This window comes from Falco cherrug, chromosome 1 (genome assembly GCF_023634085.1).
Source record: "Falco cherrug isolate bFalChe1 chromosome 1, bFalChe1.pri, whole genome shotgun sequence".
Lineage (NCBI taxonomy): Eukaryota > Metazoa > Chordata > Aves > Falconiformes > Falconidae > Falco > Falco cherrug.
This window is the reverse complement of record NC_073697.1, coordinates 6,911,800-6,935,360: the sequence shown is the minus strand read 5'-3', so window position 1 is coordinate 6,935,360 and position 23,561 is coordinate 6,911,800. Positions and strand designations below refer to the sequence as shown.

Sequence of the window (23,561 nt, the reverse complement as noted above, 5' to 3'; positions counted from 1 at the left end):
GATCTACCCTGAGGACCAGGTGGAGGATTAGCAGGCGAGGCCAAGGAATAGTTGGGCTGGAGCCAGGACGATGCATATATCACAGCTGACTTCTCTGGGCCTGAGGGAAGCTTTTGCTTGGGAAAACATTTGTGCATCAACTGCCCGAATTTCCACCACTGGTGCCTGTGGTTCCGCCAGCCATCCCCACCTGACCTGCCCAGCATGCTTATGAGCATCTCAACTCTTAATAACTCAATAGCTCCTATCACATGCCCAGGACTGAGACTGGGGGTCTGGAAACACACTTCCATCTCATGACAAGGTACCACACCCCATGCAGCCCTGCCAGCTCAGCACCACGCGGGCTGCTGCTTCGCCGTGTCCTAATCCTTCCCCTGCCACAGACAGACTCAGCACATGTGCTGCCAATACATGCTATAAAACCCACGAGGTACTGAGGATGAAATAACCACCATTACCCAAAGCCACTGCCCCTTCTGAGGCCACAGATTGTTTTCAGTACTTTAAGCTGATACCTCTAGATAAAAATAATGAAAAATTAAAAATACTTCTTCCAACTTCTCTGTGCACAGGCTAGCATAACACTGTAAGAACCACAGTCACAAGTCGATGAACTGATAATAAACATAAGATAAGTAAGAAATCCTTGATTATGTATAGGGAGATCAGGAAGATGGCCAAAACCAAATCGGGAATCCATCAGTACTTCTGTCTAAATGTGCTTTTAAGTATGTGTTGTGTCTGCTTCCTTGAGAGAAAGGAAAGATTTGGCATACTCTTCTATATGAGCAGGGTATAGTCTTTTAATATTTTAAACCAGTCAGTGTAGCCTATTAAAACTGAGATGCAGATATGAAGGAAAATGGGAAGCAGGATGGACAGACAGAATTTTGCCCTTAATGTGCTACCCAGACAGTTCCCAGAGTTAACTGCATCTGGATGTCTACCATGATTTTTATCTGTAAAAGAAAAACCCCAAAACCTAAATAAGATGCACCATATATGGCAAGACTGTTGCTCGGCCTGCTAAAGACAATCCAAAAGACTTTATTACAGCTAATAAAAGCCAAACTCAAAGTGCAAAGTATAATACCTTTGCCTTGATTTATTTTCAAAGATAATATGGATATGGATAATTTCAGACAAGCCTGCTTTCTTCAGCATTTTGGCAAGCACTGCTTTCCTACAGAGTTTACTACCTGTGTTATGTGTGTGTTTCTGGTTGAATTCTCTACACAAAATCCTTCTTTCTAAGCATTATCAAAAAAATACAAAGACACTCTAAAGGAATAGTTTCATTAGACAAAGAACTGGACACATCTGTCAGAGTTTGTTTTACAAACATTTAGCAGTTGCTCAAGAACATAATATTGAAAACACTTTTCTTACCCGTATCAAGACTGTGTCATTGCCATCTTTCTGCTAGTAGGACCAGAACTACCCAATTTAATGATGCAGGCACTGACTAGCAAAGGTCACTGTTACCATCTGGATATCCATCATACACCCATACTGGTAGCTTTTGTAATATTTTGTAATATTTTCAAAAAATATTTCATTTTTAAAAAATATATTCTTCTTCTGATACACTGCAACTCTTTTAGCAAAGCTTCCTCCCACACATTATTTTTCTAACTCAGCTGCCAAATGTCTACAGAAGTACATGTGCGTTCTATGTATGATAATGTAATTTATAGTAATACAAAATTTGAGATGCAGCTCGACAGAAATCCCAGCATCTGTAACTTGGTCCCTTTGTTCCACATCATTGTGACAAACATGGGTTTTTAAGACATCCCCAATGAATTGTATGCCAGTGTTCTTTACCATCTAGACTGCTTAAACTCAGTATGACTAATTCAAACATAACAGGGATCCCCTAGAATTTCTTAAGTTTGTAATGTATTTAATTTAATTTAATTTAAGTATCTACCATGACTGTGGTCCACATCCTGCTTCCATGAAAACAAGGAAAGTTCTAGCACTGACTTCTACTGAAGCTGGACACTTTCCTGTGATGTTTTAAGTTTAGATAAATCATGACTAACTTAGTTTTACATGTATTCTCTGATGGCATAAATTTAGACAAGTCTAATCAGAAGATGTTATCTAACATTATTCATCAGGGTGGCTGAAAACTGTACCAAATCACACTAACTGTGGATTAGTCAGACTGTAAACTTAAACACAGTAGAACAGTCAAATTTAGCTTAAAGTTACTACTGAACATCTGCTTCTGAGCACTTTTGCTAGTACCTTTTAACACTGATAGGAGGGAATAATAACTTGTGAGTTAGCTTTATAAGAACACAGCAAATTAAAAACCCTAACAGCTTCAAACAGTGTTTAATCAGCATCATATCTACATGTTTAAACACAGGAACCAATAAAACATGCTGCTGCTCTTCTCAGCCCCTTAACAACAATAGCCCCATGCACACCCCTGGATTATCTGAAACTCAGGAATTTCCCAACAAATAAATATTTTCTTTTGGTATGGTTGGGTAAATCTCCTGGATTTTGTATTTTTTAGGGACCAGAGTCTAGACAAAGATTGTGCTCTTGTCAAACTCTCGGGATAATGTGTAAACATTATGCTAGGTATGGGGTACAACTGACCTCTTGCTCCCCTTCTTCTTCCAAGAAGGACAATAATTCTTGGTTGCATGACACCCCTCATCAGTTCAGTCTCTGGGTATTTTGTCTGTAGAGCTAATAAGTTCTGTACAGTCCTAACTGGCTCCTGCCAACTTGGACTGGCAGAGTAAACAGACATGAAGGATCTGCTTTCCCTTACAAATCCAGCCTCAGCTTCTGAAGGAACGTAAGGACATTCAAGCCCAAGCAAGTCCAAGTCATAAGTGAGCAGTTTGTGGCTATAGAGTAATGGAAAGCCAGTGGAAAAAATACAAAGCATACAGTATCGCTAGCCAAAGTACAAGACAAATGATACATCAAATCCTAAAATTGTTTCGCAGCTTCAGCTGTGCTCAGACTGTGAAATACCTGAGCGCTGCCGCAATAGGAAAATATAAGTCATAGATACTGTCACTGACACGAGATACTGCACACAATACAGCAGAAAACAAAATTGTATCCACTTGTCAACAAGTTGGGTTTGCTTCTATTTTTATTATCAGAAAGTAAGAACAAGTTCTGCAGTAAATTAAATCCATCAGACTGTAGGGGACCGGAGATCGGTCCAGAATGATGCAGATGTCTCCGTTACTAATATTCATACCAAAATCTGAAACCAAAATTTTGTGCTCGGACACCTCAAGTGAAAGTGTAATTAATCTTCATAACAAGAATTCACGTCCTGTTTAAAACTGAGGGAAGCTGGAATACGTTTGGGATTCTGGAGTAAACATACGACTGGATGCTGAGCAAAGCAGAAAATTAAAACGTTGAAAAGTAAGATTTCAGTAAGATTAACTTAGTAGTCCACAGCTGCTTTCTGGCCATTGAGCGGACCTGTCTGCACATTTCTGATGATAACACTATATTGGGTTTTATTGCCATTTATATTGGTTTTTATTGCCATGCATGAAGCTCTTATGACCTAGGTAGGACCACTTACTACTGCAGGGCAAAAATCAATCTGCCTAGATCTGTAGCGAGTCCTAGTAATACTAGATAACTAGTCATAAGGATAAATCCTGATTTCCAGAAACCAAACTCTCCCTGACATCAGGTAAACCCAGCTCTCCCCTCAGAGATCAAAACCGAAACTAGGGTACCAATCTCTGTCTACTAAAGTTTCAGACCACCATGAAAATACTTTTCTATCCAGAATGCAATGTTTTCAAGTGACGAGATTTCCCCAGAAGAGATCGCCTATCTGCTTTACCTGCATCAGCAGCAGTGATCAGCAGCACGTACTGCTCCTTCGTCTCCCGGTCCAGGCTCTGCACCAAGCGCAGCTCCCCGCTGGCCGAGAGAGTAAAGGCTCCTTCTTCATTTCCAGCCACCAGCACGTAAGTAAGCTTGCTGTTTAGGCCCTGATCATCATCCCTTGCCACAACCTAGAAAAGCAGTGCAAACAGGTGGGAACAAATACCAAGAACCGAGGAGTGCAGGGTCTGCAAAATTTCATTGGGATAGAGGAAATATTCTCTAAGAAAATAAACCAAACGAACGGATTGAATTAATCCAAATGCTAGTATAAATTAGCTGTAGTTGTAAAAATTACTTAACACTGATGATGGACTTAAATCATAGCTGGAAAATATTAAATAGTTGAATACTTATTTTTCTTAAGTATGAATACAGTAATGAGCGTGTTGGGGCTCAGTGAAGACCACAGATGATCTGGTATAGCCTGAGCTCCGTATCAAAGAAGGCATTGCATGTCCTGCCGGCTGAATCCATTTAGTGCTCTTTCAGTGCTTGGCACAGAGCCTCATCCCATGTAGGCAATGATCAGACTGATAGATTTGTTGCCTGAAAGTTGAGACTGAGATGAGAGATACAGCAAACTCTTAAAGTCCCAGCGTAGGAAGATAGGTAGGGAAGACACAAACAATCCTCCACAGCATAACGTAAACTTTTGGTTAAAAAACAAAACAAAACAACAACAACAACAAAAACAAAAAACCAAAACACCCCACCCCACAAAAGTTAAAACAAGCCAAAAACCAGTGGATGTTAGATTACAGCCAAGGGGCAAATTTTCAAATGTTAATTTTGGAGGAAAGACACTACATTATACCTTCACATCATCCACTGAGGCACGCTTATAATGTTAGGAGGAGATATGTATTTATCTGCTGAATGTTCTCACCTGAAGAATAACTTTTGGGAGCGTCTCTAAATTCTCAGGGACGTTCACAGAGTAGGGAGAAAGTTCAAACGTGGGGATATAATCATTGACATCCTTCAGAATAATACTGACTGTCGTGGTGTCCGTCCTGGGGCTGCTCCCGCGGTCAGCCGACTGAACAGTCAGCGTATAGGAGGGCTTTTTCTCTCTGTCCAAAGGCTTGGCAACCGTTATCACCCCTGTCACAGAATCTATCCGAAACTCATTACTGGCATCTCCGCTCACAATGGCATAGCGGACCTGCCCGTTTGTACCTTCGTCTCCATCTGTAGCAAACACATGGATTAAATCCGTCCCTGTCAGAGTATCTTCCCGCACCTCGACTTTATAAAGCTTTTGGGCAAAAAGTGGGTTATTGTCATTAATGTCCAGGACTATAACCACCACATCCGTCGATGAGGAAAGGGATGGCTGGCCCTTGTCGGTGGCTACCACAGTCAAGGTGTAGTTGGACACGGCTTCTCTGTCGAGCTCCCCAGTAAGCCTCACTTCACCGTCAATAGTGCCGATGCTGAACTTGTTTCCCAGAGGCCGGAGCAGACTGTATTCAATGTAGCTGTTCGGACCGCTGTCGGGATCGGTCGCCTGCGCTTTGAACACAATCGTATCTATTGGTGTGTTTTCTGGGACGTAGGTCAGCTTCGGGGAGATAAAGCTGGGAGGGCTGTCGTTCACGTCCAGCAGAATAATTGAAACTTGGGCAGTGCTTGTGTACCTGGAGGCAGGGAGAGGGGCCATATCGTGGACCTGCACGACGAGGCTGTAGAAAGACTGGCTTTCCCGGTCCAAAGGCTGCCTGATGCTCAGCACCCCGCTGTCATCAATGCCAAACTGCCCCGCGCTGTCCCCGGACGTGATGCTGAAGGACAGCTGCGAGTTGGAGCCTGGGGGGGTGGGGAGAGAAGAAAGGTAGAGAACATGACTTCATCCCACTGACCTAAATATAAATATTTCTGGCCTCATTTCCTATGGAAATGAGGACTGTGTGATCGTGCTGCCCATTCAGCCTCCTCATCACCTTTTTTGAATCCATCAGTCAATTTCAGACAAGTTTCACAGTGGAGCAGAAGCCTTTGAAATTATTATTTTCTGACAAGAGTTGAAGAGCAAGAGAGGGAAGGATGTCAATTGAAGTGGCTGCAGAGGGAATGGCTGGCAGAGCTCCTCTCTGCATTTCATTCAGCAGGAGCTGCACGGTGACAACACGTGCAATTATTTCCCAACTGCAATGTCAGGGATAAAGGTTTTGGGGGATTTTCCTTCAGAAATGAAGACTTGAGTTCTGCTGCTCACTGAACAGCTGTTTTCCTCTGTTCTCCCCAGTTCAACTAACCAACATTATTATTAATGTAATTATTTCCTGAATTCTGCCACATAATTAAAAAAAGCCACAAGAAGAAACTCCCAAGCCTAGCCGGAGCAAGCCAAGAGTGAATACTGGGGAGAGGTATGCTTCCCATATACGGCATGGTATTCCAAAATATCAGATGAACAGCCATCATCTTATGATTGAAACATAACTAGCAATTACGGTCAAGGGAGAGATTCATAATTCTGGTAAGGGAAACGTATTCTGAATCTTGACAAGGCTGTGAAATGGCCTTAAATACGCCATAACAGGAAACAAACGTATGCTGCCACTTCAACTCCAGAGCTCACCCTAAACAACTAAGTCTCGGGAACACCTGACTGAAATGAGTCTTCTCTTGTATATAACTATATCTATATCAATCTTACTCCTTCTCCTATTTTAATTAATTCTGAAAACTTTTGCTTTCTTGTTTTGGGTCATAAAGACTGTGATCTAGGGTCACTAGATTAACAGACCATTCGCTACTAATTTACCCCTCAAACCTGCTTTTTCACGTAAAGAAACCAAGCTGTCTAAGTACCTGACTACTTTGCTGTGCGTTTTGTCATTTTTACTCAGAAGCTCTTTTCTGTCTGAATTGCTCTGATAATAAAATTATTCCTGCGTTAGATTTATTAATCTCTGCTGCTGATTATGCTCAGACTTGGGAACTCTGGTCTTACTTGTCTTTCGCCCAGCAGTTCCTCTAATTGGCATCTTTCCCTCTCTCCTCTTCTTTTATAGGAACTTAATTATAAAATAAATAGAACCAAACGTGAAAGACAAAATATTTTAATGCAATTAAAGAAATTAATACATTATATGCCAGATATTAGTGTTTCTACATTACTTTAATCAAGCGAAGCACTTTGAAAGTCTAATGCTAGTCTATTTTTGTTCAAATGTATTTTCAAATGACTAATTATATGGATGAAAGTCTTCTAATTTCAGTAAAGTACTTTCTGTCAATTCAAGATTTTTGTCAATTGACTTTGGAGATGGGTAGGAAATAGATTTTACAGAAGAAAATTACTTTAAAAATACTCTTTTCCCCGCTCCCCAGTGTTTTGTATGGTGGTGGTGGTCCTATAAAATGTGCTGCTAGTTCTTCTTTATCTCACCTCCATATACCTTCTCATTCCTTGTCCTGTATTCTCCTAGGTTTTGGTGCTGCTAATGCTTATATAGACTAAACCGTGAAGCAGAAGAGTTGACTAAGTATCAGTGGAGCCAGGATTGCCAGACAATGAACTATTCTTTTTCAGACACAGCATGCCAAGCTGGCATTGTGCATCTCATCCATTCCCTCTCCCCAGGTTTGGAGCTGAGCATTGGGTTTATTTAATCTGAGGGCCAACCTGATAAAACTCTATGAAGCCACCAATTTAATGATGATTTTTATAGGTGGTTTTTTCCATTTTTATGTATTTATTAATGAGACACCACCACCCCACCCAAATCATCTTACTCCCATCTTCCTTCAGAAGTATGTGCTTTGCCCTGAGATTTTCCCTGTTACTTGACGTGGAAAATATTCAAATCTGAATCTCAAAATGAATATGTTTAAGGAAACTGAGTTCTTTATTGCTTTGTAAATAGACAAGAGCTGTAGCTGATGTTTACTATACATCTGTATAGGAAACTGTCAAAGCTGAGATAAACAGCTACAGTTTCCCAAGGGGGGTGTTGAACAAGAAAATGACAATGGGAACAGTTTCACTATCACTATGTTTTTGTCTTTTATCAGTGTTTATCCTAAAAGAGGAGGTATACCCTCATTATAAAACAATGTCCTTTCAGAGCTCCTTCAAACTATGGGATCATATAACATAAATAACCAATGAAATTGTATTTGTGTGCATTGAGTGTGTTATCTGTGCAGAGGAGGATAGTACTAGCCATTTCTGTACTCTAGATAAATATAAGACAACACAGGAGAACAAGTTTGGGCTTGAAACAGAAACACCAATAGATCATAACATTTGCTGAAGTTACAGTCCTGTGGGGGAACTCAACCTGGCACGCTCTTGGAATGAAATTTCTGCCCCATTAATTTTAAATCCAGCCTGATAGAAAAGTAAGTGTGCCAGAAAATAAAAAGGCAAGATATCTGACTTGTCACTGCATTGCTCCTCAAATACCCATTTGCTTCCTTGATAATTGAGTGCATGATGAATGTAAAACGATACGTCAGTGCTATGATATAGTTCAAGTCTGCTGCGTGCAGATGGAAATTAATGTATGAGGTGCAAGTGAAAAGGAAAACAGACCCATTATGGTTAAGCGAAATTAACTTCCAAAAATATCTGAAACCAAGCATTGCACCCCTAATAGGAACACCAGAAATAAAAGAGAAGAGAGATTAGACACAAACCCATTTATCTACAGGTCTGAAGGAGCAATCCCTTCCCTGGATAGGCATAATGCAAGCACAAGTTCCTCCTCCAACTTACAGTTAGTCTACTTAAAATCAAAGCTTTAACAAGAGTGGTGAGGAAGGGAGATCCATGCAAGAATAGCCGGTGCCACCAAGTTATAATTTCTGACTTGTTGGCTTATCTTATGGAATGTCATCTCACTCACTTTCTCAGTTAGATCTCAAAACTACTTGAACAATTTTTACCATGGAAAGTTCTATCCAACAGCACAAAAATTACATTCCCACAAAAATGTTTGAGTTCAACAACTCGGCACTTCCTGAGGAAAAACTGTTCTACAGAATAATCTTAATCAGTTCAGTCACTTTAGGTGCAGCAAATGGGATTCCTCAAAGCATGTAGGTGCTTTGTGCTTGAAGCACACACTTCAGTTTTAGAAATTTCTATGGGCTTTGCTGAGCTAGTGTCAAGTTGAGAGGAGACAAGGTTGCCTAACATGTCACAAAAATAACCTTCACCTGTAAAGTCACTATGAGCGTTATGAATAATTTTGTATTAAGTCACACTGACTAATGTCTGTGGACACCAAAGAAAATGAAATATGCTATGGAGTCACTTTTATGTATTTTACGGCCATATTCTATAATTAATCTTGCTTGGACATCAACTGTATGGCAAAACAGTTAAGCAAGCTATAAAGATTGTATCTTTTACACTCCAACGCATTAACACCTTCTAGATGCCATAAATAACCCCAAGATTAAAGCTTATTTTAATGAGAAATTTTCCGATGATCTCTGCTAATCATTTTTTACATCTACTATCAATACTCTGTAGACCGCAATTCTCTTCATGATACACTATAAAAGTTACAGTACATTTGAGACTATTGCAGATGATGTCTCATATTGTGAAAACCTTATCTAGAATATATAATAAACTTTAAGAAAAAAAACCCAAACAAAACAATCTGCAAGAACATTTAAGTCTAATTTCAATGTGCAAAAAAATGCCAGGGGAGAAACCATGGTGTTCAACTGCTGTAACATTCTCTAGGTAAAACTACAGCTCCACAACTCATTTCCACAACAGAAGTTAAAAGCAGTATTTGACTATATTTTTGATTTATCACAAATAAAAACAAGGAACAAACCACCCACTTAAACCTAATGTGAAATATGAGAAAAACAAGTTTATTTACACAACATGCAGTGAATTTAAGCATATGATGGCACCCTAAGAATACCCTTAATTTGCCCTTTCTACTAGGTCTTCTAATGTGTCACTAAGGTGAAATACATATTTATCATCAGAGATGTAGAATATGAGGGAACACCTACCATCATCTGCATCAGTGACACTGCAGTTGAGAATAGCGGATCCTGGAGACAGGTTCTCCATCACAGAAGTGCTATATGAGGTCATGCTGAACACTGGTGGGTTATCGTTGATGTCCAATATATTGAAGTACACTCTGATGGTAGTAAATTGGCCTCCCCCATCTTCTGCACGGACGGTGAGAATGTAATACTGCTGTGCTTCGTAGTCCAGCGCACGAGTCAGGTTGAAGACTCCAGTAACGGGGTTCAGGAAGAAGATACCTTCTTCATCATCTTCACTTACGCTGTATGTGATTTCCCCGTTGACACCAGAGTCGTCATCAGTGGCGAGAATGGCTGCCACTAAGGAACCTGCACAGAAACAGGATAGCAAAATCAAGCACTGGCAACAGGCAGCCCACTGGTGTGGTCAGACCCAGCTCATCATCAAGCTGCTCTGTAGAAGAAGAGGTATCCTTCGGTAAAAATTCAAGCCTGGGTGTTGTATGACTCAATACCATGATAGGTTTTTCAAAGCTGAAAGGAACAGTATTCAGTGTGATGTTTCTTTTAAAGGACTACTAAAAAAAAGAAAAAAACCAAACAGAAATGGTCAGGAATATTTGGCTTTATCTTAACAGGTCCAGATTAGATATCAACTGGGGCAAAAATACCTTTTCTCCTGCTAGGTATTTTCTTTCCATGACTCAAAGAACCCCCCTTCCTCCCCACAGACAAATACGAGTTCTGAAACCTTCTGGGTATTTCTTTCTGAATGCAGAAACCAAAATGTCAGTACAAACCAAACATCCCAGCTCTACTTTTTGAAAAAGTGCCTTCACAGGGTAACTGCGGTTAGAAAACCAGAAACCTTATAGGGGTCCGTTCTTCACTGTTTTCTGAAATTCAACTCTTTGTGAATCTGTGCCATTGTTTTCATTTCTGCATAGCTGCGTTTGCATGGCTGACCTATCTCAACTAAAGTTTGGAAATGAAGTGTCACTTTTTAGTATTTATAACATTAATTATAATTAAGACCAGGTAATTTCCAAGAAAATTAATCATTTAATTTCATTTTCATGGAACCAGATGAATTACAAGTGCTGCGGCACAGCTAACTATTTTTGAGCAACGTGACAACAAAAACTGCTTATCACCAAAACGGAGAAAAGTGCTACAACTTTAATCCAGCTGAATCTGCTGGTATCTTTTACATCCATTTGATTAGCTCATGCTTTAGCATTTCTGATTGTGCATTAATTGGTGAAGGGTTGTGTGTTAATTGGTGAAGGGGGCCGTCCTGAAGCTGGATGGGATTATCAGCCCTCCAGCCAGTTTGCAGTACGGCAGGGTCAGGGGAGGTCAGCGGAGCGCCTTGCTGAGGGTTCGGGGAAGGTACAACTCCCCATCCCGGCGGCCAGACTGCAAGGGGAACAGGGATAACCCTCTGGGATAGAGAGCGAAGCCCCAAAGGGGAAAGCCGGCAGCACCTCCCCTCTGGATGAGCCTGCCCGCTGCTCTGGGACCGTGTAGAGGGTATAAGGCACAAGCGTACTCCCACAAATGATTAAAGAAAGGAGCCTCATCTTAACGTGGAGGTAATCACGCTCACTGTTTCCAGCGTTATTCCTGCTAAAACAGAGTGAGCCTCAGGACTCGGAGTGACAAGAGAGACGAGCTTAGCTGGGGATCAGCAGCCAAACCATCCCATGCTAAACAGACATCTCCATGACTTCCAGATCAGATTTCTGAGGCACAGCTGATCGCACCGCAATCCTTTAACACAAAACACCACTGAATTTTGCAGATGTGACTGTGGGACAGAGTGCAAAAGTTGGAAGCATGGGGGTAATCTTGGTTGTCCCAAGCTGAGCCTCCCACGCTTATAAGTCAAAGTCCTAATAAAAGCTTGAAAGCTATCACCATGTCATTTCAATCTCCTTTGTTTATTCTTGTTTTAGAACAAGCTTCAAAGATGCTTCAGTTACTAACGCCGTTAGATACTGCTTTCATACTGGCAGTCTGTATAAAAGACTGGAAACGTTTTATTGCAAGTAATATTCATTTCCCACCTGGAGGCATATAATATAGCACTGGGTTTGAACACCTCTTTTTGGTCTAAGTATTTTCTAGCTTACAACCTAACTTTTACATATCAAAACACTTTTGCATATGAAACTAGCTTTAAAAGCAGGTTAAAAAAACCCAGCTGAAGAGGTCAGTGATCATATTTAGGAACCAGAATTAATTATCTAAGGCTTAGATTTTCTACAAAAACTTTGTCAAAACCAGGAGTCAAAGACAAGATCAAAGAAACACGGTGGTAGGGTTAGTAGCTGAGCACGTGTAGGGAATATTCTTACAGAATCAGTATATTAGCGGCTGCTCAATGGTCACCCATTCTGTGATCCCACACTTGATGAATGAAGTCGTGTAAGTCACATTCACTGGAGACAGCTTACTAAATCAATACTGGCATCACCATTACATCTTCATGACAGGTTATACTCTTTGTATCCTGTAAATCATGCCTCTCCCTACTTTTCTGTTAGCTATTTTTTAAGTAGTTGCACTCAGAGGCTTACACTGGGATACAGGTGTAATGCCTGTTCTGCACCTAGGATTTATTTATTTGAGTGGCAATCATTTCTCTACTTCCCATTGAAAATATATTTGACCTCACTAGTGATACAGATTTCCCAGCAAGCAGGCTTTAGGCATGGCACGATTCCCGGCATTTCCCTGCCCCATCCAATAGCTGCCTTCAGCATCTTCTGCCTCCTGTCCAAGTCAGACAGGTCTGCTACCCCTCCCCCTCAAGTCCCTGTGGATGAGCGAAAAGAAGAAATTCAGCCCATTTTAGGGCCATTTCCTATTCACCTGGAGTGGCATCTTCCGGGATGTCAAAGGAATACACTGGCTTGGAGAATTTGGGAATATGGTCATTCACATCGCTAACAGTGATGTTTATTCTCATGTCTGAGGACTGCAGGCCATCATCAGCACGAACCAGCAAGGAGTACTTGGAGCGGCGCTCCCGGTCCAGGCGCTTGGTGGCTATCAGATCTCCTGACTCGGGGTCAATGTGGAAGCTATCATCCGCACCGCTGATAATAGTGTATGTGACGAGGGCATTGGCTCCCTAAGTAAAAACAGAAGTGGTCAAATCAACTTATTTGCCAGGAAAACCACATCGTAATTTTCAGTAACACAAGAATTGTTCCAGTAACTGTACTCGGCAAATATTTTTCATAACTGTTTCCTTCAATAAACAGCCTTCTTGTCCACTCCCTTCATTTCTCCAGTATAGACACATACGCACACATTTTTTATTTATGAGACATGAAATGACAAGATTACTCGGATACTTTTTGCTCCACTGTTCACGAAAGGATCGCATCCAGTCAGTGCCATAAAGCTCTGATACCTGTTTGAATTTCAAGCCAGCATCACTGAGCAGTGCAACATCTTCCCTCTTAACAGGGATCAGTGTTTATTCTTCTTGTTTTATGTTCAAAGGTTAAATTAAATGCCTGCCAGTGAGATCAGCTCTGCCTTTCTCGCTTTCTGGAGGCAGGATGGAGGGAAGAGGAGAGGGAGGGATGAAAGGAGGGAGGACCAGGGGCAGCCATGCGGCAGCTCCATCAGCCAGCACGCATGGCAAGAGCTGCAGCTCCTGGGCGGGAGAAACTCATGGGAGCCATGCCTGCAGCAGCCCCTCAAAGGCCAGTTTCTACATGGAAGTACATTTACCCCTGTAAATAAACAGCCCCGCAGCGAAAAATCATGTGTCATTAAAATCACAGTTATGATCTCTTGGGTTGCGCTGGAAGTCGAAAGCATTTGCTTTTGAGTCAAAGTATCTCATTTGTCCTTGGAAAAAATGGTTTCATATGGACTTTGCGCATTTCTGTTAAAAAAGAAAATTAAGGAAAATAAACGTTATGTAGAAAACTGATCACTTCCCCCCACTTAAAGGTTGAATTTAAAACTTAGGAAAAAAAATATGGAAGCTTCCATCCAAAAAATATTGACACAGTGCGTTTTGCCTCAGCCCTGCCCTGTCACAAACCACGAGAAGTCCCCTGCATCCAGTCTGCATCATTGACTATTAACAAGCAAACTGATCAACCTTACTACAGCTCTTAGCTCTGAGGAGGACTGAGGTTTCCTAGAAAAAGGGATGCTACTTGAGCTCCCTATTCATCCACCTCCTGGGGACGGGTTGTGCAGGGACTGCTGCACCCAGAGGGTGGTCCAAGGGATAGAGGCGCGCAGCACCAGCTTGGGTGACATCTCCCCCAAAAGCCAGTACTCAGCTATAAATTTTGCTTCTGAATTTATTTTTATATTATTATCAAAATTTAGCAGGCCAACTTTGGTTGTTAAGGGAAAACAGAGAGAGACCTAACAATCCTGGAGTCACGTCCTTCTTTTTCCAAGGCAGGCTGAAGGGCACCGAAGGTTTGGTACCTGCCAACATTGGACACATGTGCCTACATCCCCACACGCTGACTGTGCCCGCAGTGTGTTTTGGTGGGTGAGCAGGTATTTACCGTGCCCTGCCCTGGTGCCAGGGCAGAGCTCAGGTTCCACAGCTGAAACCTGCTGCTGGCACACAAGTAGCACTTCTGCAGTGAACAACAGATCAAAGAGATCAGGGAGACAGAAATTCTATCGCTGTTTCAAACACTCTTGCCTAAAAAAGCAAATTAACAGAGATAAACACCTGCTCCTATTTGTGAGATGAGAGACAAGCTTTAGTTACCTGACCTTATGAGAGTGCCTCGTGCCAAACTTTTTCTCTGGGGTGTTGTTTCAAAGAGTTGGACTGAGCTAACTGATAAAATGAAATTTAGAAAGAAAACAAGGTTCTACAGGTGCCCAGCCCTGAAGAGCAGCATGCAGTGCTTCAGCATACACAGCATCTGTGTGTTCAGGTGTACCTGGGGGAGGTCACACACTTCCCCCTAATTGTGTGGCTCATCAAAAACATCTGATGGCCTGATCATCAGATCAAAAAAATCTGATGAGAATTTAAGATTTCAGAGATGACCATATTCATCACTGCTTGCTTGACTAGCCGGTGTCCTCCCAATAGAGCACAGCTAAAACTACAGCCAGGCGTGATGCTGCTTTAATCAAAGTTGTAACTTTGGGTGATTTAGGTGAGAGGCAAAACGAGATACAGATAAGTAAAACTTACTAAAAATCTGTATAGAAATTTCCCACCAACAACTGACTTTAAAAAGTTGCAAAGTGCTAGAAACTGTTGCAATCGTTAAAGTGACCACTTAGCACCTAAAGAATGGCTTTACGTCTTTTCTCATATCTCTATGATGTCCATATTGTAACAGACAAGGGCTTGAAATTTGCTGCCTTCACCGTACCATTTTAAAGCATTTACAAGAGAGATTCTTGTACACCTCTGTTCTGTCACTTACCCTACTGAAGCTAAAACTGTGATTCCGAGAGCATCTGTGCACGTAGCAAAGGCAGCATGTCATTTTACTGAGCTGCATATATGGGTTGTGTGTGTGCAAAGAAAGAAGCCAGAAAAATGTAACCTCGCATGAATATTATATGTAAAACAAGGAGCGCTCACCGTGCCCTCAAAAAGGAGGGGGGAGAAGTATTGCAACCCTAAACTGCACTGCTAAAAACCCTCAGACTCTTTGTAAAGGGTTTGGGTTACAAATGTTCTGGTAGGGAAATTGAAATCATCCTTTTTTATAAAAAGATTGACTGATTTCTGTCTAAGGTAACAAATCAATTCCCACTCGATGGAGTGCTTCAGAACGGATAACATATTAGGTGCAGTTTAGGAATGGTCAAAAGAGGCTGAAGCATAATATATTGTTAACATCTTAGACATCTGTTTGCCATATCACAGCAGAGAGTGGTTGTTCAGTATTTACTTCTTCCTAATCTGAAGACGAACAGCTAGAATTTTTGTTACAGATATGCACATATCCAAAATTCTATTTTTTGTCTGTGTGTCAGGCTGCTACCAGAAAATAAAGGGAAGAACAAAAAGTTCATGATCACATTCATACCATTCCTGGGGGTGTTCCAGTGGTTCCCTCTGCAGTAGTAAGATTAAGTACATCGATTAAAAGTCACAGGACGACTAACCAAGCTAACACAAAAAAGGTCAGAAATAAAATTCTCCTGAGGAGGTTAAATTACCTTATTATTTGAATGCAAGGATTGCTCGTTGTCAAATGTAACCCTATATTTTAGTGACAACACAACTTCTCTGAATGCTTATATTGACTTTTTAGGCTTTTCCCCAGTGGAAAGAATCAGTTCAAGTGAATGAAACAATATGATAAACATTCTCATAACTTACTTTCCAAAACAAATGCATACATCAAATTATATGTAGATATATTTGCCTAACACGTACAACAAGACTGCAATATCCCTCATGAAGTGACTGGCCAACTGTTTAACGTCAGTTGCTCAAAGCCTTTTGCTAGTTTCTTAATAGATCCTTAGTTGCAGTGTCCTCGCAGTAATGAATCTAAGCAGGTAAAACTATTTTGCAAACAGGTTCATGTACAGAGCATGTATTCCAGCATTGTTTCTTTCCCCCTCTTTTTGGTGAAGACCTTCTTTAAGAAAGGATAAAATTGGTAATAAGTACAGCCAAAGGGCAATTAGGCACCGTCAGAAGTTTTCTTGTTCTCCAAGGCTCGTCTCACGTTAATTCCATTGGACACCTTGAAACTGGGCTCAACTACAACATCTCTGCTTCAAAGTTAGTTTAGAACTCAAGCTGTGCCTTAAATTAAATGTCAATAAATCTTTATCACAAGCTGGGCAGTCCAGCACCTTCACCAAGTCACAAGGTATGGCGTCAGATGAGACTGATAACAAGACCATCTAAAACCAAAATGTAGGCAATTTTTTGCACTTAGCAGAACCGCTCATTAAAAGATGTAAGGAAAATATTAACTCCTTACATACAAAGCAGCGAGCAGCATTCAAGTAATAGAGTATTTGTCTCACTTGCTCGTGTGTGTGCACCTCTTGTGACTCCATGATGACAAACACAGTTTTGTAAAAGGGCCAAATGCAGTTTAAAGCATGACCACAGTGATCCCCAAGGCCAAGTTCTCATGGAAGGAGCAAGGGAATTAGTAAAAACATCCATTTCCAGAATAGTTTTTTTTAATACAGATATTCAAATAAGAAACCATGCTCCTACCTCATCAGCATCCATGGCTGTCAGCTGCAATATTTTAGACCCATCTCCTATGTTCTCTTCTACGGTCAGATCAAGCGTATCTGTGGGGAATACTGGTGGGTTGTCATTGATATCCTGAAGTGTTATTTCCACCTGTAAAAAGCAGGAATCAGAAAAAGTTGCGTGAGCGCCGAGTTAGACACTGATTGGACCTGAATGTTACAAATCGCATAATTTTGAAAGAAATCAGGTAAATTGTTCTTAATCACACAAATTAGAACATTCCCAAATCACACCACCAATAAGAATAGCCCCTGCGGATATTAAAATTCCACATTGTTATAAAATACTCATAGGCAAGCCTCTAACATAAATAAAGTTAATTTGACTTGTTGATAGCAACTGATTTTAAATGGTCCTAGTCTAGTTTATATTGGAAAAGATCCACTGATAGACTGTCATTGTAATCCTCAAAGTCGGCCCCTGGAGGACAGCTGCCAAGTCCCGGAGCAGGAGATCGTTCAACCATTAAATGCTGCCTGACATAAAGATGAGGTGGTGTAAAATTCTCTCTGAAATGTTTATATATTGGCAACTTCCCCTTCCAAGGGGGGAAAAAACACCCTTGCACTTTAAGTTTTTTTAACAAAAATAATCTCGTTTTACTCTCTCTCTCTCTCTAAGCTCTCCTCTAATTGCAAACATTAAACGTTACTTTAGAAGCACCCACTAGCATCTACTCTCCTTGCCTACACACACGTAGACAAATGTTCTTTTTACGTGCAATATTTGTATGCTTTTCCAAGCAGTAATGACAGTTCCTGAAGGGTTGTTGTGTGTTCTTTATTTCTAGTTTTACATAAGCAAAATTGCTGCCCTGCTGACGCTAATTCAAAAAGCTTCAGAGCTCCATTCTCCCTCGTCACCAGGCATGACATGTAATATTCCAAAAAAGAAAGAAGGAAAGAGAGGACACAGCTGGTTTACATTTATCAGGGGGGAAAAAGGCTTGTTTTGGACCCAAAATATTAAATGGCCACCAAACTCTGAAGACCCGCTAAATGAGAAAGCCGAGTAGCTGAAGGAAGTCTGTCTTCGTTGTTCATCGAGGAATAGAGAAGGGGAGATGGGGCTGTTGCACAGGGAGGCAAAGCTATGGAAGATACCTAGACTGACAGACAACGTATTATTTATACTATGGTACCTGCCATGTCATTACCCACAAGGAATCTATCTCCCTGCACTTTGTCGAAAATAGACAGGTTAGGCTGCTCTGGCTATAATCGGCACAGATATTTCTGGCCATCTGAAGTCTACGATTTCTACTATTTCTAGTCGCCTGCCATAATATTTTCTTGTTTCTTTCTATTTTCATACAGACCACCAATTGGCAAGTCACTCTGGCTTGATGACCAGGATGATCCCAAAGATAAGCACTTGGTGACAGAGGCTTGGCTGTGCCCACAGAACAACCTAGTCACCCAGGCTCACCTGCTGCATCTTTCCCTGAGCCCTCAGCGGCTGCACCCCAGGGTCATGGGTCTCTAGGTGCTTCCTGAGACCACGTCCTGAATGATGCTCCATTGCTCCTTCCTCCCAAAGGCAACTGTTTGAGAAAGGCTAATATTGCCACCAGTGCTAGGCTTCGTGATGGAACAGATCTGGCGTGTTGTGCTACTGTCCTCCGTCAAAGACCCCAAACCTATAAACTGCTGCAGACATGTAAGTACTCTGCGAGTATACTTGATCCCAACACACCCATCTCTTCTGTTGCAGAGGATGTTTCTAATGCAGAGAAGGCTGCGAGGAGCTCGGCTGTTTCCCTGATAAGCATTTTTCCTCCAAGAGGATTTCTTCAGAGGGTGGAGAGATCTAGACCATTGTCAACACATTATGGCTACGTTGGTCTCTGGGTATTATATATGCCACACAGGGAGACACCTTCCACCTGGTGCCATCCTCAGCCACCTCAAGTAAGCAAGCTTTATTCTCCCCTCCGCCCCGCCCCCTCATTTTGTGTTCAGTATTTATGCCCACAGTAGGTTACTGTTACCATCACCCTGCTTTGGTGATTTAACAGATTTAAAACACCATCTGTTTTTAAAAGCAGAGGAAAGATTACATTCATATTATAGATATAGCTGCTGGAAGTGCAGACAAACCCCTGGTCCTATAGGCTTTACATGACCTTTCACAGGAGGCCATTATTTCTTTATTTAATTCCTTTGACCGTTCACAAATGGTACACAAAACACTTTACGGCCTGAGACAGATTTATCATTAAATTTAAATCCCTGACAACAGGAGCACAAGAAGAGCTGACTGGAGCACCACAGGCTTCGACAACTAACAAACCAGACACAAACTTTCAGGGAATAAACCAGCCTAGGTCGGTTTTCATGGCGACTGCTGCATCTGGGCGACAATTAATCACAGAAATGGGAGAGACGCTATTCTTGCCAGGCGGGTCCTGCCCCACGACCTGGCACAGCAAACCACGTATGCTCTTCTGCTCAAGGTATAGCATTTCCCCAGATACGGTTTCAAGGTAAAGCAGCTGCACAGCTTTGCAATTTATTTATTGGTACCATATATGTCACGCACAGCTAATGTTTCAGCTGCAGGTGACATTTCACCACCAGAACTCATTTTCGTGATGAGAGATTGCCTTTTGTAAGAATCCTATGAAAAATATATGACAACTTCTGGGGGTTTGGGTTAGGAGCTGTGTATTGCCTACAGCTTGCATAACGTAAAATAATCAGAATCCAAGAATACAGATGGCTAAGGGTTGCAGGACAAAATAAATTAATTATAAAGTCAGATTCCCAAGAACTGAAAAAAAAAAATAGAGAAAGTAATTTTATCCTTAAAATTCAGCTCACAAGTAAACAAAGACACTGCACTTTATACTGAAGACGTGCTTTAGTTAGTGGTAAAATAAGAAATTCTCAAATAAGGAAGAGAATTTTTTAGAAAGAGACCACAATATTTTTAAAGAACATTTTCACCATGATTTACTATTTATCCACAGGGCTTAGGTAATGCATATTGCTTCATAATTCATTGTTGGCTAAGTCTAATTAGCATCCCTATGTAAAGCTATCTTTCTACTTCTCCTATAACTTATGACTTCGGCTTACACGCAATAACCCAAACCTACGGAATAAGATCCTGGGATGTGCCTGTTTGCAGAAATTTCACTCAAGGAATACATCTCTAAGAAAAACCTTGAGAAAAATCTTCACATTTTCCCCAAAACAAAAGAGTCCATTATGTTTTATGCCAAAGGCCTCATTTTAGAAAGTATACATCCTGAATGAGTTAACGTATAAATTGAATGTCCAGTCTTCTAATCAGGAGTTCAGAAATTCATGTCACTTCAAAATTATTTCAGAAGTTCCAACCCAAAGCAGAAGCCTACTGGACAACCACAAGCACAAAGTCTTCCACCTTTGGTCACTGGAAGATTTAAGCACGTCTTATCACATCTTTACTGGGGAGGGATGAGACAAAAAAATAACCCACAAAGCTTTAATCAAACATTTAAACTACATCTCTCACCACCCAACTGCCTCTATCTTTCCAATCCCACATTACATTTGCATAAAGATATCAACGTGTATCACTGATTCTTGAAATACAGAGATTGATTAGTATCGTATGCTACCAATTAGTAATTGCGTGCAATTCTGCCTCAGACTTAATGAAGGCAAGACAAGGTGCTCATGGCAGTAATACTGGTCATCTGTACCATGGGCATCGTGTTCAGAAGGGTCTACAGAACATGTGCTGTGCTCTCAGCGTACACCAATGACAAAACACCCACCAGCGACAACAGCAAGTACAAGAATAAATATCTAGGAAACCAAAGACCTCTAAACCTGAAATATGCTACAGGAATAAATAAATAAATAAATAAATAAATAAATAAATAAATAATCTTACGGGATTTGTCCAAACCTTGGTCCCTGGAATGGGAAGGACTCATTAGGTGATAACGCCTGTATCACTGTAGGCAGCAACGTGCCCAGGTTACATGAAAAGTAATAACCACCCCTCCCTTCTCCAAATCTATCCAACAGAGGGAATATTCTTGACTCACCTCAAACCCATCAGTTCATGTGACTCCAGGATGCAAGCCAGGTGCACGAATCTGTCACCTGAGAGCAGTCCTTGGACCGCTCGAAGCACTATGGCTAGTCTCTAACCAAAAACTTCCACAACTTTCCATCTGATAAATCCTCTATTTCCATTTATATCAACAGTACCTATAATAAAGGACCCAAAACTTCTTACTTTCACTCAGAGGACTCAAACATAATAAAATATAGCAGCAGCCAAGGTAGCGACGCATGTTTGCCCACACCTTGTAGTTGTCTAAATTGCTCTCTCTGGTGGTCCAGGCACTGATGTGGGCTTTGCTCCTCTAACAGCCTTGAATTCCTGCAGAAGCCATGGGAACATAAATAGTCACAGACACTTCTAAGTCTGTTAAGCCTGGGACGGAAAACTGATTAATAGATTCAAAATGTTGCCTTACTTTGTTTCTTCAAAGCGAAATGAAGGAATCAGAAAGCTTTGTTCTAACCACGTACATATGTATGTAAAACTCCACAACAATCACCCTACTTTTGTATAAATTCTAACATAATGCTTTTTCATCACGTTTAATATGTCTAGAAAAAAGACTGCAAATTAAAGCTTTCCCTCACAGTTTATTCTGCATAAAAATACACTACTTATTTACTATGTCCTATAAAAAAAACCACAACAATTTTACATATAAATTTCTATGTAAACTATCTTTGGGTAGGTTTTGTTTGTTTGTGTGTGTTTTATGTTGAGTCAACCTATATTAAATTAAGATGCAAAAATACAGACATACAACAACTCATAGATTAGCAAAAGTAGCGGGTCAATACCATAAATTTCCCCATGTCTGAATCAAATTTCTCATTCTGCAGGCTTAGTAACATTCTGACAATGATGCCATGCCCCTGCCACTATCACAGAGGGCCAACCCATCCTCATCTGCAACAATTAAATTGCTGCAGCCTGCTGTCATAGACATGTACAAAGCTGAGCAAGTATTAATTACCTTTATCTTCTTAAGATTCATATTTGCTGCTCAAATTAGTCTTTTGTGTATTTTTCTCCATAAACAAATTCAGAAAAGATTGAGGCAGGGCAGCACTCACCTCACACGGTTTTGCCTCAATTTACTTTACATGTAGATGTAAGAAAAATAAGAGTTCTTTTCTTCATTCAGGCAAACCTCAGGTCTTAACAGATATTAGAAATCATACCAGAACCTCCCTTCCTAAAGCGTACAGTATCTATTGAAGCATTTAGGGCAGGAACCTGAACGCAAAATGTCACTGGGAAATTCAACTGCTGCTTCAAAATGTCTTTACTTTGAAGAAAGTACAAAATGCTCTCTTTGAGCATCAACTGATGGCGTTCATGAGGATTCTGTGAAAGAGACACTTTACACAGAAAGTGATGCTGCAATGTCAAGTCTTCAGTAGTTTCATACTTTGTACACAGTTCTGAAAACAATTTATTCTGAGGGAGGTGAAGGAGAAAATTATGATGGAAACCAAGAAAAAAAGGTCTTTTTTTTTTTTTTGTTAACCAAAATGAATATGAGTTTGCATTTGAATAATCTATTCTTATTCAAAGTAATTTGTTGAATTAAGGAACAGTTGCTCAAAGACAAAATTTCATTTCTTAGGGCAAAAGAACCAATCCACTTCAAAAACACCAGTGCCCCAGGCAATTATTACTGAAAGGCTAGACAAATTCCATGCTCAACATAAAAAGCTTAACATGAGAGTTTTATTCTGGAACAAGAAATTATTTTAGTGACCAAACTTACTGGGTTTATGAGCTACAAAGGTATGTAAAATAAAACATTGCACTGGAAGGCAACGTGCCAAATTCTATCCGATCGTAACACCTTCTATAAACCAATGGGCTCATTTGGCAAGAACCTATCCCTCTGTTTTATTGCACTTATTAGCATTTCTTTTTCTTTTATTTCAAGGTGAGGAGGGTTTATAGACAGAATATTTTTTCTAAAGTTCTTCCATCTATTGAACGAAAATGAGGGGAAAAATAGATGCCACAAGAAACTTGAATGAGCTCATGTGGCAGCAGCAAGTTTCACCGGGAGTCCCCAAACACACACAGTAATTCTTGCTTGCAGCCACCCTGTCCGCATTACATGCTCGATCGGAGATCTATAGACAGAACACGACCTAAGAAGAAAGGAACTCCCAGATGTCTCACACGTTCGATACTTCTTCAAACGCTACGGCTATTTGATTAAAGATCAAACAGAGTGGAAAGGCAACAGCTTTTCTTTCAGTTTAGAGGTTGTTGAGTCATTCTTCTTCCCCTTGCTTTCTGATGTGAGTTTCACTGCCTCTCTCAAGAGATACCATGTAATAATCTACAAGCAGCATTGCCACACATTGCCTGTAGACTTGTG

At 40.8% G+C, this 23,561-nt stretch overlaps 1 protein-coding gene across 1 annotated transcript in view; it reads right to left on the bottom strand.

Moving 5' to 3' along the window:
* Positions 1 to 23,561, bottom strand: part of FAT4 (FAT atypical cadherin 4) — a 151,194-nt gene that overhangs the window by 54,757 nt on the left and 72,876 nt on the right. The window contains exons 2-6 of the mRNA XM_055720700.1: positions 17,087 to 17,218; positions 12,754 to 13,015; positions 9,895 to 10,245; positions 4,787 to 5,709; positions 3,854 to 4,028 (exon numbers count right to left, since the gene is read on the bottom strand). Coding sequence (XP_055576675.1) covers positions 3,854 to 4,028; positions 4,787 to 5,709; positions 9,895 to 10,245; positions 12,754 to 13,015; positions 17,087 to 17,218 — 1,843 coding nt within the window. The remainder of the gene's footprint in view (positions 1 to 3,853; positions 4,029 to 4,786; positions 5,710 to 9,894; positions 10,246 to 12,753; positions 13,016 to 17,086; positions 17,219 to 23,561) is intronic.